We start from the raw sequence: 15,362 nt of genomic DNA on the forward strand, positions 1-15,362 counted from the left end.
CTGTAATGAAATAAGGACTATCTATCATGGTGGCAGCTGGTCGGTAGACTAGGAGGGGTGGTGAGAAATGTGCAATGGGAAAGAGGCTGAAGCAATATAACAAGCTGGGAAATTTTCCTCCTTTCATCTGGGTTTGAGATTTTTCACAGACTATTTTTCCACAATGTTGAATGATACCAGGTCCCTATAGTTTTCTTCAATTTTTTGAGTCATCTGGTATCTGCCTTTTCCAGGCCCTATTGACCCCCACTCCCCCAGCAAGGTTGCTGTGGTTCCAAGTTGGGAAGGGAGAATGAACACAAACTAAAGTTTAAGAGAAGCCCCAGAATGGACAGGGATGTGTAGAGGAGGTTGGAGATGCCAGATAAGAAGAACCAGGGCAATTCCCAGGGTTGGAAGTAGATGGGAAGTGAGAGAATGGAAGAGATAGTGGGCATTAAAAAAAGTGCTGAGGGAGAGAAGGAGTAAGGGTAAGAGGTACAAAATGAATCAGGAAAGGAAAAAGGAATGTGACCCTACATAATACACACACACACACACACACTCACACACACAGAGCTATAAAGGAGGGCTGAGACATCACAGTCGCTGACTGTACTGTGTAGATAGAGCTATTTGCAATAATTTGGAAATCATACCTTGTTTTGTTTAAGGGCACCTTTCTCTTTCATGTGAGGACAGTCCTTTCCCGTCACCACAGCTTTGATATCTGCCACCGGCACTGCAATTCATAAAAGAAAATGAAAGTAATGACACCATTGAAAGCTTCAGCATCAATAAAGAAGCAGAACTAAGGACTGAGTCTGCTTCCACATTTGCTGTTCCCAGAAATGACTGCAAAAAAGAGACAAGAAGAGTGGTGAAAAAAAGAGAAGTCAGGCTGTGTCCCAGGACTAGAGACTAAAACACATTCTTATATTCTGGTAAAAACGCATCTGTGGGGAGAAAGAACTATGTCCACAAAGTCTGCTTCACTAAAACAAAGACACTAAAAAAAATACCATTCTAGGAGTGTTGAAGTGATGGCATTAGAAGCAGCAATGGATAACAGTGATTGTAAACGCATCAACAGATGAACACTGTCATTACAGAGGGCTTCTGTGTGCCAGGAGCAGTGCCAAGTGCTTTTTCCATGTCAGTATCTCTTTCTAGAGCATCTGCATTTATGTAGTTTCCAAGTTTGGGATAAAGAAGGAAAGCAGCCTTATTTCAAAAAACTTACCTGACTCTCAACACTTCTCAACTCTCACTCCTTGATCTCTCCCTATACCATCTCATTATTTCTTGGGACAATTCCAAGAAGTAGGTGAGATTATCCTTATTTTATAGACAATGAAATTAAACGGAAATAAAGGAAACCTTAATCAGATAGGGAATTCTTAAAATAATGCAGTTAGATAAAATGATGTTATCTCATGTCTTAGGAGGTGGAGGAAGATAAGAAAAGATGTGAAAACGTCTCTGCATTTAAAACTTTTGTTAAAAATCAACCAAGAGAAGATAGTAGGAGGCTGGTTTGAAACTTTAAGGTAAAAATGCAAAGTCATCCCTCCTTCTCCAATCACTAATCCTTCAGTCCCACGAGGATTGTGAATCTATGGGCACATGCAGACTAGCTTGTCTTTACCAAAGGTGGGAATTTAGGATCTCTGAGTGATCCATTCCTTATGCTGCTTCAAATCAGGAGGAGAATGTGAGATTTCACAGTTAAAGATTGTATAATTTTTTTTTTCAGAAAATTGGTTGTAAAGTTGATAAATATAAAATTACAGAACATAAAGAATGTTGAAACAACTGAACAGGAAGGCTATGCTTTCTGAATAAACTAAAATCAAATCTGTTGGCAGCCCTCAAGCTCTCTCTACCATAAGAGCAGTGGGGGTGTAGAAGCCCTTCCAGGATTCTCTGTAGGCTCCTCACCTCATGGGTTCCTCCATCCTGAAGCCCTGATTCTAGACCCTTTTGGTAGACATTATTTGCTCACTTATACCTGCCTTTCTGCTTCTTTTGGCTACATGAAAGACTACATTTCCCAATAGTCTTTGTACATAGGTGGGGTCATGTGACTAGCCTTGGCCAATGAAATGTAAGAGAAAGTGCTTCTTGTCTAGATTGAGCCAGTAAAAAGCCCACATTCTCTATTCTGTTTCCCCAGCTGCAGAAACTGAAGGAGTACAAGTTTCATTCAGATGGTGCAACTATGGATGGCAAAGCAAACATTGGCTTGTGTTCCTAGGTGCAAGTTAGATAACATGAGAAACAAACTTTTGTTGGGCTTAAGCCACTGAGATTTTGGGATAGTTTGTTTCTACAGCAAAATGTGGCAATGCAGTATGTCCTGAGTATTATAATTCTTTACTTCAGATGCCTTTTCTGTCTCCCTACCTGAGCCCCTTTAGATTGGCATCTTGCTGTAGGTTCTCTGTATGGTTCCTGAACCTACCTTTGACTGTAAATTCTGACTTCAGTACTCCTCAAATCCATTTTCATAATGAAAAATCAGTCTTATTGCTCTTAGTAGCTGAGCTGGCTGCCTAGTCAATACCCAAATACCAAAAGAGGGCAGATTCAGACACTTTGAGAAGTTGATTAAAATTTCAATGGGCATAATGAAGTGAATTTTTAATATGACTAGCACACCAATTCAATAAACCTCAAGCTTCATATGAAGTTTGGATTACAAGTACATTGTAGAAAGTCTTTTGTATAATATATTACGTGGCGAGTGAATTATAGAGAGGGTTCACAATCTACAAATAGTAAGTTACTTGTTGGCTTTGAAAACTCATTGTATGGAATGGGACAAGAGGAAGATGGAGGTGAGTTCATCTCTAATGGGAAGAATTCAAGGACGAAGTTACTTCCCCAGTGGGTTTTGTGGAAGTACACTATTTTATCTTTTTAAATATGTATTGTCCCTTGTTAGAGAGATAAACTGCTATCTCACTCATAGGATTATGAAACTCACAAAAGAAAACCAAATACAAAGTAACTTTGCATTTTGCATGTTTTTTTCCTTTAGATACACCAAAAGATTAAGCCTAGGAAGGACTGACAATGCCATCCTTGCTAGTCCTAGGGGCAGACACAGAGGGGTCAGCCTTATGCTTCTTGAATATATGTTCTAAGAAGGTCATAGGGGGATTTTTATGACTTCAAAGCCAAGCCAGTATTTACATGGGAGCAAAATGAAGAGGTGAGGCCCAGAGATAAGAGAACCAGGAGGGTCACTTCTACAAGAAGCACCTACTTTTACCCTCTGAGACAGGGCCTCATTTATTAGAATTATTCAGTTCAAGTTGGATTGAGACTATCTTAATTCAACATTCCATTTTACATATGGGAAGACTGAGGTTTTGAGAGAAGAAATCAGTTATACAATGTCACATACCTAGTGGAAGACAGAGTTGGGCTTAGTGCTTCATGCTCCAGTGTTAAGGTGTAATTTCTTACTAAGGTTTGAACATGCCAGCACCCCAAATCATGCTGAGCACTACCCCAAATATAGTTGTCACTTCTGACATGTTTAGGAAACTTTTTGCTAGTATCTGTGGAAGAAACTTTAATTTTAATTTGAAACAAAAATATCACTGAAAAAAGTAAATGTGGACACCATGATGAACAGAATTTCAGTTTTACTACCGGGAACCAAGCAAGGCAAAACTATCTCCAGAAAGCAGCTGATAAGCCTTGAGCACTTGCTTGGGTACACAGCTCCATAGCAGAAGCTCCTGTGAGTGGAGACACAGAGGAGGGGCAGGATGACTTCAGGAGAGTTGAGTGCAGAATCTGGTCTCTCCAACCTGAGTAGGCTGGCCAAGCAGTATAGCATGATGGAAAGAGCTGTGCTTTTGGAATCAGGAACCCAGGGTTTGAATTCCAGATCCTTTTACTCTTCTACCACTTTGGGCTAAAGTTCTTAGAGCCTCAACTTCCTCATTTGCAAGGTGAAATTATAACATTTTTTATCTTAGGGAGGGGTTGCTTTAAGAATTAATTCCTAACACTGGAGCCAAGATCACATATGATTTTTAATCTAGTCAGTAGAGAGTATGGGGAAATATTTGGGCCATGATGTTGGATGGCTGCATTTGGATCTTTGCTCTACTATTTACTAATCTTGTGATTTTTAACCAAGGTGCAGAAAAATAAGGATGTAAAATGAGGATGGTAATGTCTACTTCTTTAATGTAGGTAGAAGGAAATTTATGTCAAGCTCTCAGCACAGTGCCCAGCATATTATATGCACTTAACAAAGGTCTTTTGCAATTATTCCCATTATCAATAATCAAAGTTCATTCTCTCTGTAGATGGAGGGACCCAAATCCCTCACTGTGCTTCTATGACCCAAATGCACCACTTTGCCTGGCCGTATCAGCACTATCCTCACCTACCATGACAGGCTTAATCTCCTTCTGGGAGGGCATCAGCCTGTGCTTTTCTGCCTGTCCCTTTGATGTGGGAGTGAGGAGTGCTGGCCTAGATTCTTTCAAAAGGAGGCTGCGAGGGGCCTGGGGCATGGCTGGGAAGCAATAGAGCCCTGTGTCTAGTGGGGACGATGACAGCCTATAAATCCCTCCCCACCCCGGGGAGGGGAGGGAAGTAGGATGAGAAGGATGTAAGGAAATATGGATTGCAAGGACCACATTTCCTGGCAAACAAAAAGCATATGAAAAGAGAGATTTCCTAAACCTTTGGGGAAGAAGACAGCCAAGGACAGGCCCTCAATCTTTCCTAGTGCTAGTTGAATTAAGAGGATTCAATTACACTATTGGATTCATCAATATCTCAATATTCAGCCCTGATTAACTCAAAGAGCGGAAGACAATTTTTTCCTCAGTCTTAAGAGAGGGCAATTGTACATGGCAAGAGCAGAGGCACTTAACATTAATTAAAGGAATGTCTCATTTTCCTGGTGGAATAAGTTTTTCTGACTTTTAAGGGCTCCAAGAGAGGAGCTATTTTGCTCCAGGCAGAATGCAGAATTGGAACAAAATGCAAGCCAGGACACTGGTGTGTGTTTTCATAAAGCTAATTTATTCATCAGAAGGAACTGTCTTTATTCTAAGAGTAGGTCCTTCTTACCTACTATTTTGTAACCAAGGTGAAGAAAACTGTGATTTGTAACTTTTGCTATATTTTTTTAGTTATATTTTATTTTCTTAAATAAAATATGCATGCTTGAAGCAGTAAACTTCAGTTTTCGAGGCCAGGGAAACAGGTGGACACAGATACAATCTCACCCCCGACTCCACACACACTCCCCATATGCACACTCACTCACAACTTCTCATTATCAACCTATCTTGCAATGGATGAAGTGTTTGTGGAGAGGACTTTTTTTGTGTGCGTGGGGAGTGTGGTACCAGGGATTGAACTCAGGGACACTTGGCTAGTGAGCCACCTCCCCAGCCCTACTTTGCATTATCTTTAGAGACAGGGTCTCACTGAGTTGCTTAGCACCTCGGTGTTGCTGAGGTTGGTTTTGAATGCATGATCCTCCAGCCTCAGTCTCCCCAGCCTCTGGGATTATAGGTGTGCACCACTGTGCCAGGCTAAGGAGTGGGCTTTGAAATTTCATATTACTGGATTTCCAAGGCAGCAGAGGAAAGAGAGGGACAAGGAACAAGCGTTTTGGAGACACTGCCAGGAGGGACTGCTGAAACCTCCCAGAACCAGCATCATTCCATGGCCACCAAAAGCCGTGAGGAGATTTGCAGCTCAGGCTTTGCTCCTCTGCAACCACCCTGGAAAAGTGGCTGTCCATGCCATTGGCACTCCTGGCTGCCAGAAAGCCATTTCCATCTGGGTTCTTGGAGGCGAGGCCTTAAGTAAAGTGGAGGAGGCATCAGCTTGAGTATGAACCCAGGAGGGGGTGTCAGCTTGTGTGTTGTTCACATGCAAGAACCTTCTGTAGGAGCCAGGTTGCCCATGTCCTAAGCAACTGGTCAGCTGGAACGGGTGTGCTGTACCTAGCAGCTGGCAAACCTCCAAATCACATGAGTATTCTAGGATTGAGAAGTGGATTTTATCCCTGTAATCATGAGGATATATAACATGTCCTGTGAGTGGGAGAGTCAATTCACTGGGCCACAGGGGAAAGAGTGAAATAAAATGATTTTCCCGTCCAGATCACTTTTTCTGTGTTTTGAGCAGGTGAAGAATAGGGCTGGGGAGTCCTCCCAGAGAGCTGCTGGTTACTCTGACCTCTAAGAACCTCAGACTCTTCATTGAACCACAGTGATGAGCAATGATTCCAAATTACTAGCCCTGAATGGTCCCTAGTTCACAAGTTTTCACCAGTGAGTTTTCATCAATTAATATAAGTGGGGGGAAATGAGTGCACTGGTATGTTTTCATAAAGCTAATTTATCCAGCAGAAGGGACTGTCCATTATTCTAAGATTAGGTCCTTTTTTTGTGTGTGTGTGTGATCAAGTATCCTTTCTTTTGTGACAAAAATTGTGATATGAAACTTCAGTTAGATTTTTTTTTCAGTTGTTGTCGAACACAGTACCTTTATTTTATTGATTTATTTTTGGTGGTGGTGAGGATCGTACCCAGGGATTCACACATTCTAGGCAAGCATTCTACTGCTGAGCCACAACCCCAGATTTTAATTTTTAACATTCATTTTTACAAAATTTAAAGTAGGCAATACACTAGCCATTCACTTAAAAATTGTTACTTATTGGTGAAAGCCAGATTCAGGGACTCACTATGTGGAGTATCAGGAAATATCTAGCTCAGCAGTTCTCAAACCTGTGTGGACATCAGAGTCACCTAGAAGGTCTGTTTAAACAGAGTTTGCCAGACCCTACCACAGAGTTTCTGATTCATCAGGTCTGGGGGTGTAGGTCTAATAATTTGTATTGCTAAGAAGTTCCCACACTTAGAGAACCACCATCCTGGATATTTGAACTATGATCATAGTGTCCTCATCTACAGGCAAAAGCCCAGGACCCCCTGGGTAGGTATGCAAAGGCACAGACCCAGACTTTGCAGCAGATTTCAGATTTCTTTCTCCCAGCTTTAGGGTGGCAATGATGTGGGCTAGGAAGGGAGTTGTCCTATGGAAGGAAAAGAACTGTATGACACTACAAAGATCAGATTGTCCCATTTTTAAGTTGCAGGAAGACAGAATGTTCCAGGTTATCTGCCTGAGATGTCAACCCAGAGTCTGAAAGTGTCAGGAGGTTTCTCACTTATGGTTTATTTTTGTCTTTGATGGCCATGAGCTGTAAGGAAAGTATTCCAAATTTGACTTCCATGGGCCCTGGGGTAACAAGAGGAAGGAGTGAAATAGGGTTGGGGTGGGATTCAAGACTCCGGGACATGCTTATCTGAACACCACAGGGTTGGTATAACTTCTAGAGGTTATGTAAAATGTCCTAACTGCTCCCTCTTTGCTTTCTCTACCTAAGATATCCTCCAAGGCTGTGCTCCCTTTTTCTCATTTCTCTTCCAAATTAAATCATCACCCTTGTGTATTTTATTGTTTCTGTAATGCTTTGTTTAATCTGCATTTAACACTGAACTTGCACTTGGTTTGGTGTAGGGCTAAAAGAATCCTTCCCATAACTCCCTCTTCAAAAGCATGCATATTAAAACAGACAACATACAAAAAAGCGCAAATAAACATAAGTAATATATATCTTGTGGAATATTTAGCAAATAATAGAATTTCATTCATCATAAGTTTTCAAAGTATTTGAATTACTTCTCTGAAGCAACTCAACCATACTTGAATCTGCCATTGGCTCTACATTATCATTATGGGATACATTAAACCATCATGAATAAATATGGTAGAGATCAAGCATGTAAGTTATGTGAAAGTCTTCTGGGTCATTAAAAAAAGACAGTTGACAAAATTAGGCTTATGTTATTTTGGATCCCTGAAATATCCATCTGGATAAATTATGTGAAAAGCAGATATCTGAGCTCCAAATTTATATCTTTCAGGAACAATGTCTGAGCATCCCATTTATACTCTCTGTGTGGATGCACAAGATGAACCAAATTCAAAGGGCTTATTTAGACAGTTTTGTTGTACAACATATTGTGACTAAGAAACAAACAACCAACCAAAACTCAGGTGTTCTACGTGAGAGAGCCACTTACATTTGTCCTGCAAGGAATCATGGGGCACTTCTCCCTGAGGGCTTTCTTCCAAGTCTCCATAATGTAGGACCTTGTGATTTGGAGAAAGCCGACAATACCAAAACTTGTCTGTGGAGAAAAACACAAGTTAATAGGATAAGTGATTCTGGTATTCAAAAATATTAGCATGATTATTTCCTAATACTCTAACCTGGAGGAACAGGTGAAAAGTTATAATTCCTTTGATTTTAAATCTTGAGAAAGTATGAATTCTAGTCCCCAGGCAGTAAGCCTCCTTCTGGTTTTGATATTTAGGTGTCACCTGTCCTGCTTGGTCCTATTTGGTAACTATTGCAAAGTTACCAAATCCTGGTGGTTTCCAGAGTATATTTAACCAGTATCTGTAACTACCCAGAAGACCATTCCTTAGGTCTGATAAAATTGGGGAGAGAGCTAAGTGCAGAGACATGATCTGTAATCCCAGGACTTGTCATGCCAGCTACCTGGGGGCTGAGGAATGAGGATCACAAGTTCAAGGCCAGCCTGGGAAATTTAATAAGACCCAGTCTCAAAAATTAAAAAAAAAGGGGGGGGGGCTTGGGGTATAGCTCACTTGCAAAGCATTGTCACTGAGAGACAATGGGTTCAGTTCCTAGTCAATACTACCACCATATAGGAGGCCACATCTTGCTTGACATAACAAACCCCCACCCTTCAGGGGCTAATGCACACAATGACCAGTGAATGAATTGCTAGGGACTAGTGATACACACAGGCCCTAGGAATCATGAGAGGCTCACTTGAATGATTCAGGAATTTAGCAAAAGAATAAAGACACAATCATCTCCTTCCTAATATCTTAAGTTTAGTTTTCTGAATGGGCATGACCCAGGCCTTAGGATTATTCTTACAAATAATTTCCTTGATTTTACCCCCTCAACCCCCAAAGGTAATAAGAAATACTGAATAAACCTGTGAGGCAAGGAGGGGGAAATAAGAGCCCTTGATAAGGAACTTGAACTTCAATGTTCCTGAAGCTAGACAGGCTCTGCTCCCGCCACCTCCTCCAGGAAGGTTTCCCTTGATCATTTCAGCAGAAGGGCCTCTCGACCTTTGAGCTGCTCCGGCATGTTCTTTGTATGAACACAGATTAGACTGGCATTACCGGTTCTCACATGTCAACCCCCTTAGTATCCCCTTGTATCTGCCTCCTCCCTAGGTAAGCAACTTGCCCTAGTGGGTGTACTGTGAACAATTACAGAAGGGAAAAGAGGGCTCCTGGATCCTAATTGGTCCTGACAGTGTGTAGAAGTCAGGGTCTCTCTGCTGACAGCCACTGTCCTCTCATAATTGCAATGTTCCAATCCTTGGATGCAGTGCCTGGCATATAAACACTGTATAGTAGGTGTTGGCTAAATTTATCAATGAAGACCCAAGGGCACTGGGTTATAGCACCTCAGGGCACACAGCATCCGTTATCTACAAGCCCTTTGTAGCTTTATGCAGCTGGATAATGCTATGGTTTCGGTCAAGTCACCTCATTACTGTGCTTGCAATCCCAAATTGTTTTGAAACCATTCTGACAAAAAAGCTCTCCACTACATTTTAAGAAAAGTGGTTTTCTATCTAAAATTGCTTTCACTGCAAAATCATGTTTTAACAGTATTTCCTCTAATAGTCAAACACATTTTAAGAATGGAAGTAAAAGTCACAACGAACAAGGAAAATACCCCAACTTGAGCCACAAAATCTGAGTGCCTCTGTGATTCCTATCTTCCTTTTAGTGTGCAAATGAGGCTTGAGAATTCCTGAGTGTAGTCAGAATATGGCAACCCATATTTACAGGAATCTGAACTCTGGTGGAAAAGTTTGAGATGGTGGAGAAGGTCATTTAATGGCTAGGAAAACATCTTCAATTGCTCAGTTTTCAACATTATATATACACAAAGCTCAGGGTTGTTTTTCTGGGAGAGCACTTCAAAGGGAGAGAAGTTATTCCCTGAGTATCTCACAGCCATTTTAATTAGGCAAATGTGCAATTACTGGTTTTCCATGAGGAGCACACATTTGAGAATTTGATTTGAAATTCACAATAGGAATTGTGAATTCCAAAGGAGGATGCTCTCTTTTCTGAGCATCCAATGTGCTGTTGGGAACCCGGCATGACAGGTTTTGGTGGCTGTCTTCCCACAAGGACCTTTCATCTGGTCTCCATGCCCCATGATGACCACAATTGGCTGTATAAGGCTTTTCCTCCTCAGCTACCTCTGAGGTAGGATTTTGGGCTAAGTGAGTGACAGAAAATTGGGAAGGAAATAAGTGAGACTTGACACTTGGAGAAGGCAATCTTATATTGAATAAGGTCTTAGTCTGTTCTTTTAGGAATCCTCTCTACAAACTGGGATAACTCAAGGGGTGACGGGTGGTACTAGAAGACAAGGAGTCAACAAGGCACAACAATAAAAGATCATTTATATCAGAATATTTTGATGGGAGGAGTAAAGAAATTTAACTGATACATACAATTTAATGCAAACAGATATGAGTAAATTGTACAACACACTCATCTGTAAGATATATTCACTTGTGAGACTTTGAAACACTTTGCTGCTTATATTTTCAGGAGAAATTTATTCATCCACTAAATAATTATAGTGTCACTGCAATGCAGACAGCATTCTACTGGGTGTAGCAAGAAATCATTAGAACAAATGGCAGGCATGAGAGAGAAAATAGAAAAGCTCAAGGAAAAGGAGTCCCCTCTGTTTTTCATGTTGGCTAAGAGAAAGATGACAGAAATGCTTGTTTCCCAGGTCTGGGAAGTAGGGACAAAGACAAATCAGGAATTTGGGATGTACTATAGGGAAAATAGGAAAGGGAGGACCTCCCAAGCAATATCTTTTTGTGTTCATAAACTATTAGGGAACAGTGACTCTTTATCAGGGTTCTAGCAGGCAAACAACCATCTTCCTTACAAATCTACCATAGAGGCTTATTTAAAAGAAACACTAAAGTCCACCTGGAACTCTGCCATAACTATCTGGTATGTCCCTGACAGAATGTCCTTTCAGGAGATTAAAGTCTCTTGATTTATACTATGCCACTCTTCGCTGGTTTTCTTCCTACCTCTGGCTAATCCTGCTCTCATACAAGTTTCTCTTTCTCTGTCATTTACCAAAATGATAGAGTAAAGAGATCTGTGCATCACCAACATAAGTGATGTATTCAGCTCTTCTTCATCAAATAGGAAGTCTTGGATGGATGACAGAACATTGGAAGAAGGGGGCTGTAAGGCTGACAAGCTTGCCTTGACCAGTAATCCAAACAGGGGTGCTCAGCCAGCACGGTCCTCAGGTTGAAGGCTGGAGTCCAGTTTTGGAAGGTTTAGAATCATCATCGCCATGCATTTCTATCTCAAAGGTGGGGCTGCAGGAGAGTCCAACTGCCAGCTACTACCAGCACAGCACACTGACATGGTGGTGGAGACAATTTTGGTGTCAGCTACCAGCAGCAGCTTGATTTGCAGATTCTTTTACGCTAAGAAAAATGTGCATTTTCCTTTCAAAACCCAGCAGGATGTTACTAGTTCCTCAATCCCTCTGGGCAAAGAAAAGAGTGGATTTCGTCACTAAAAGCAATCAGCAGGAAATGATGAGAACATTATCAAAGATTGTTTACTAGCATTTAAGGATAAAATAAGCATTAATATGGAGGTCTTCTAGTCAATTACGAATGAGAGTATGTTAATAGCCATCTCTCCATTCCTAAACTCAAAAATATGGAGACAATTTTGTACTTCAATCTTTTCCTCCCCCCATCCCCGTGGTGTGTGTGTGTGTGTGTGTGTGTGTGTGTGTGACAGAGAGAGAGAGAGAGAGAGAGAGAGAGAGAGAGAGAGAGAGAGTTTGTGTTTAAAGGATTAAAAGGAAAAGTTGGTTTCATAGCTCATAAACCTGGTAAGAAGGGCTGTTAAAGCTACCCCCAAAGTCACATAGATTATCATGGAGCTAATTACCACCGACAATTAGATTCCTTGCAGTGTTGTCCAACAGAACTTTCTGCAGTGATGGAAATTTTCTATATCTGCTTTATTCCATAGTAAGGAAACAAATTTTAAAATTTCTTTCACTTTAATTAACTTAGCTACAGGTAGCTGGTCATCAGATCTTCAGGCGAGACTTGGCAAGCTACATAATAGTGTCCATTGGAGAGTGTGACATGCTGGCCTTTCTGTGAGGCAGAAAGCACAGCAAGAATCAAGTCCTAATCAATTCTGCTAGGGAATCAGGGGACACCCTCATTTTGGGCACGGAGCCCACAGTTGGGAGCTGGCTACTGACCCACAAGGCCTCAGAATCCTGCGTTCAGGAAGCAGAGAGTTTATACAAACTACATTCTTAGAGCACTTCCACTAGGATTTCATATTTATCCTAGGCTGACCTAAAATATGCCAAGTTTCACTGTGTTCAGGAGAAGGACTGCTTCCTGCCTGAGATGGAAACATTCCAAGTCACAAAACAAGAAGGACCCAGCAATGCCCTCAAAGGAGAATGTCACCTTCTAGGTGATGAGATGCACAACTTCTCTATTGGTCCAAGAAAAGGAAAAAAAAATAGCTAAAGATAGAGAAGAAGGTCAGCATACCTTTCAAATCTTTCTCACTTCACTGAATGTTCAAAACCAGGGAATTCAGAATTCTGTCTCCCTAGAGACATCTGTCTCTTCTCACAGCTGGTGAATCCAGAGGCCCTAAATACTTGCAAAGAGGACTTGAGATGCCTTGAAATCACAATGGCCCCGACACTTATTACCTGGGAGCCTTGGCCAAATTATAAAAATGTCCTGCTCTTCATTTGTTATGTAATGGTCATAAATGCATGAATAAAACACATGTAAAGTACATATAAGTCTAACTACATGAGTAAAACTCATAAAGTATCCATCAAGCATCTTCCATCGGGTTGGCTGGCTGGCCTCAATAAATCATCAAGTCTTTTTGCTTTTCCATTCAATGGTGGCCTCTCTCATCCACACTACAGGGCCCTCCACATTTAGGGAACAGAGATCATTCATTATTCTGATTTATTGAAAAGTGCCCCTTTCCTGAAAATGAACTAGCTTTTACTTGAAAAATATGCATTTATTTATATCTGCCTCTTTGTTAAAATGAGTTACAGTTATGTTTAATAAAATATTTAAAGGAAATTTCCATCAAATATAGAGGAAGAAATAGCCTGATGCCCCGAGGGTTTATATGGTGCTGTGCATGAACATCCTGTTTCCTTCTAGGTTTTCTGACTAGGCCACAGGACTCAGGTAAGGCTGTGGGCACAAGTGGGGAGGCACGCCTGTTCTGTAAGGGTGGAATAGGGCAACTTTTGTCCAGTGTTGAATTCCAAGGTCATTTTGTCATGTTAGCACACAGAGAAGTCATGCTGCTCACTGAAATGGACAGCGTCCTCGATAAGAAGTAAACTTTCATGTTATCATTTCTTGATGACTCTTTAGCCCTGGAGTCTTATTAACATCATTTCAATGCAAGTGATTCTGGAAGACCTTAATTTCCGAAATATAGAAAGCAGAAGGCAGATCTTGAGACTACAGATTCTCAGGAAGCAAATAGTGGCCTTAACACAGACAACTCCTGGTATTTCTTTCTTTCTTTTTTTTTTTTTTTGCTCTCCTCTATGGGAGTCCAGGGAACACAGAAGGTAAAGCCTTAGATTCCATGGTGAGGACAGAGCAGGGAGAAGTAGGTATGTGACATCCAAAGCCACTCTACCTCCTGAATTTAAAAGTCTATATTCTGAATTACTACAAGTTAAAAGCAAGAATATACATCATTAATGAATGTTTGATTGATGGCGAATTACCATACTAAGTCGGAAACATGTATAGTTTTATTTAACTCCTGAAACTATTTGATGTTAACCAGCAGCATCCCTGCTTGAGAGGAGAGGAAACAGAATCACAGAGATGAGAAGCTAGAGCAAGGCCATCCAGCTCTTGAGTGAGGAGGCAGGGACTTGAACCTAGCTTCATATGGGTTACTCCCTCCCAGTTCTAATGCGCCTAGTATTCCCAGAAACCCAGATTTGTCTTGTTTGAATAAGACTATCCATGTAGCAGAACTGTGAATGAGATGAGAATAATGGGCAAGAATCAACCAGGGTGCCTTCCAAACAAATGTGGCATAGGGAAAGACACTTTGATCCTCCCCTTTCTAGCTCTGTGGGACTGGAAGTGCCTTCCTACTTTCCTCCATAAATTTAATTACTTAAATCCACTCATCTGTGTCCTCCTCACTGTGGGACAAGCTTAAAGGGAGTGTGGCCATGTACTCCTGTTCTGTAACCTGGTAGAGAGGTGCGAGATCCCCTGTGGAAGCAAATCTCTCTTAAAGGGATTAAAGTTGATTTTACGTCACATTCTCATTAATCTGTGTAAATCTAAACAGAATGTTTTGATGGGTGATAGGAAACCAATTTCAGCACAGTCTATTTTGAATCCCTATTTTTAAGCACAGAAGCAGTCATCCATTTTAAAATCCACTTACCAAGCATCAAAATGCCTTCCTTTCTGCACATGGAAGGATGATCTTGTATTAAACACAGATGGTCATGCTCCCTAGGGAGCTCAGCTAATAAATTCATCATCTAGATGCTAATTTTTTTGTTGTTGTTGTTCATAAGGTAGCTCATTTCGAGAAAGTTGAAAAAAATCTCAAGACAAGGGATGAACACTTTTATTTAAAGAAAAAAGAATCTGTAGTTATTTCATCTAGAAATAGCATTATTCTGGTAAGTCTCACAGCAGAGCAGAATGGAAGGTTAAATTCAGTTTTAAATATTAGGATTTTACCTGGGCGTCAGAGGAGGCAATTGGTGATATTGTTCTATTTGCTATCTCGCATCCCTAGACTCCTGTGCTCTTTGCCTAATGTCAAATAAATAAAAACTTTCTAAGTCACCTTGATGGGGGCCCTGTAATCCTAAATATCGCTTTTTTCCAAAGGCAATGAGATCAGGGCATATAATGGACCACGTGACTTACTTGAGTTCTCTGAGCCTCTAGTGCTGTCCTCCAATTTATAGATGGGAATTTGTGGCCCTTAGAGGTGACATTCTGTTTGAAGATGCCGAGGTGGTTAAGAGCCAAGAGGCTTACAACCAAATCTATTATTCCCAGCTCACTTCTTTAACCCTACATAATCTTCCAGAATAATAGTGGCTGTCTTTTGTGTTGTTTTTGAAAAGCTAC

General features: G+C 41.0%; 1 protein-coding gene across 2 annotated transcripts in view; it reads right to left on the minus strand.

Annotated features, from left to right (window-relative positions):
* Elmo1 (engulfment and cell motility 1) overlaps positions 1–15,362 on the minus strand; it is a 557,729-nt gene that overhangs the window by 17,052 nt on the left and 525,315 nt on the right. For both annotated transcript variants that reach the window (XM_027939610.3, XM_027939609.2), the window contains exons 19-20: positions 8,124–8,231; positions 639–721 (exon numbers count right to left, since the gene is read on the minus strand). In XM_027939610.3, the coding sequence (XP_027795411.1) occupies positions 639–721; positions 8,124–8,231 (191 nt within the window). The remainder of the gene's footprint in view (positions 1–638; positions 722–8,123; positions 8,232–15,362) is intronic.

This window comes from Marmota flaviventris, chromosome 1 (genome assembly GCF_047511675.1).
Source record: "Marmota flaviventris isolate mMarFla1 chromosome 1, mMarFla1.hap1, whole genome shotgun sequence".
In the NCBI taxonomy this organism is placed as follows: Eukaryota; Metazoa; Chordata; class Mammalia; order Rodentia; family Sciuridae; genus Marmota; species Marmota flaviventris.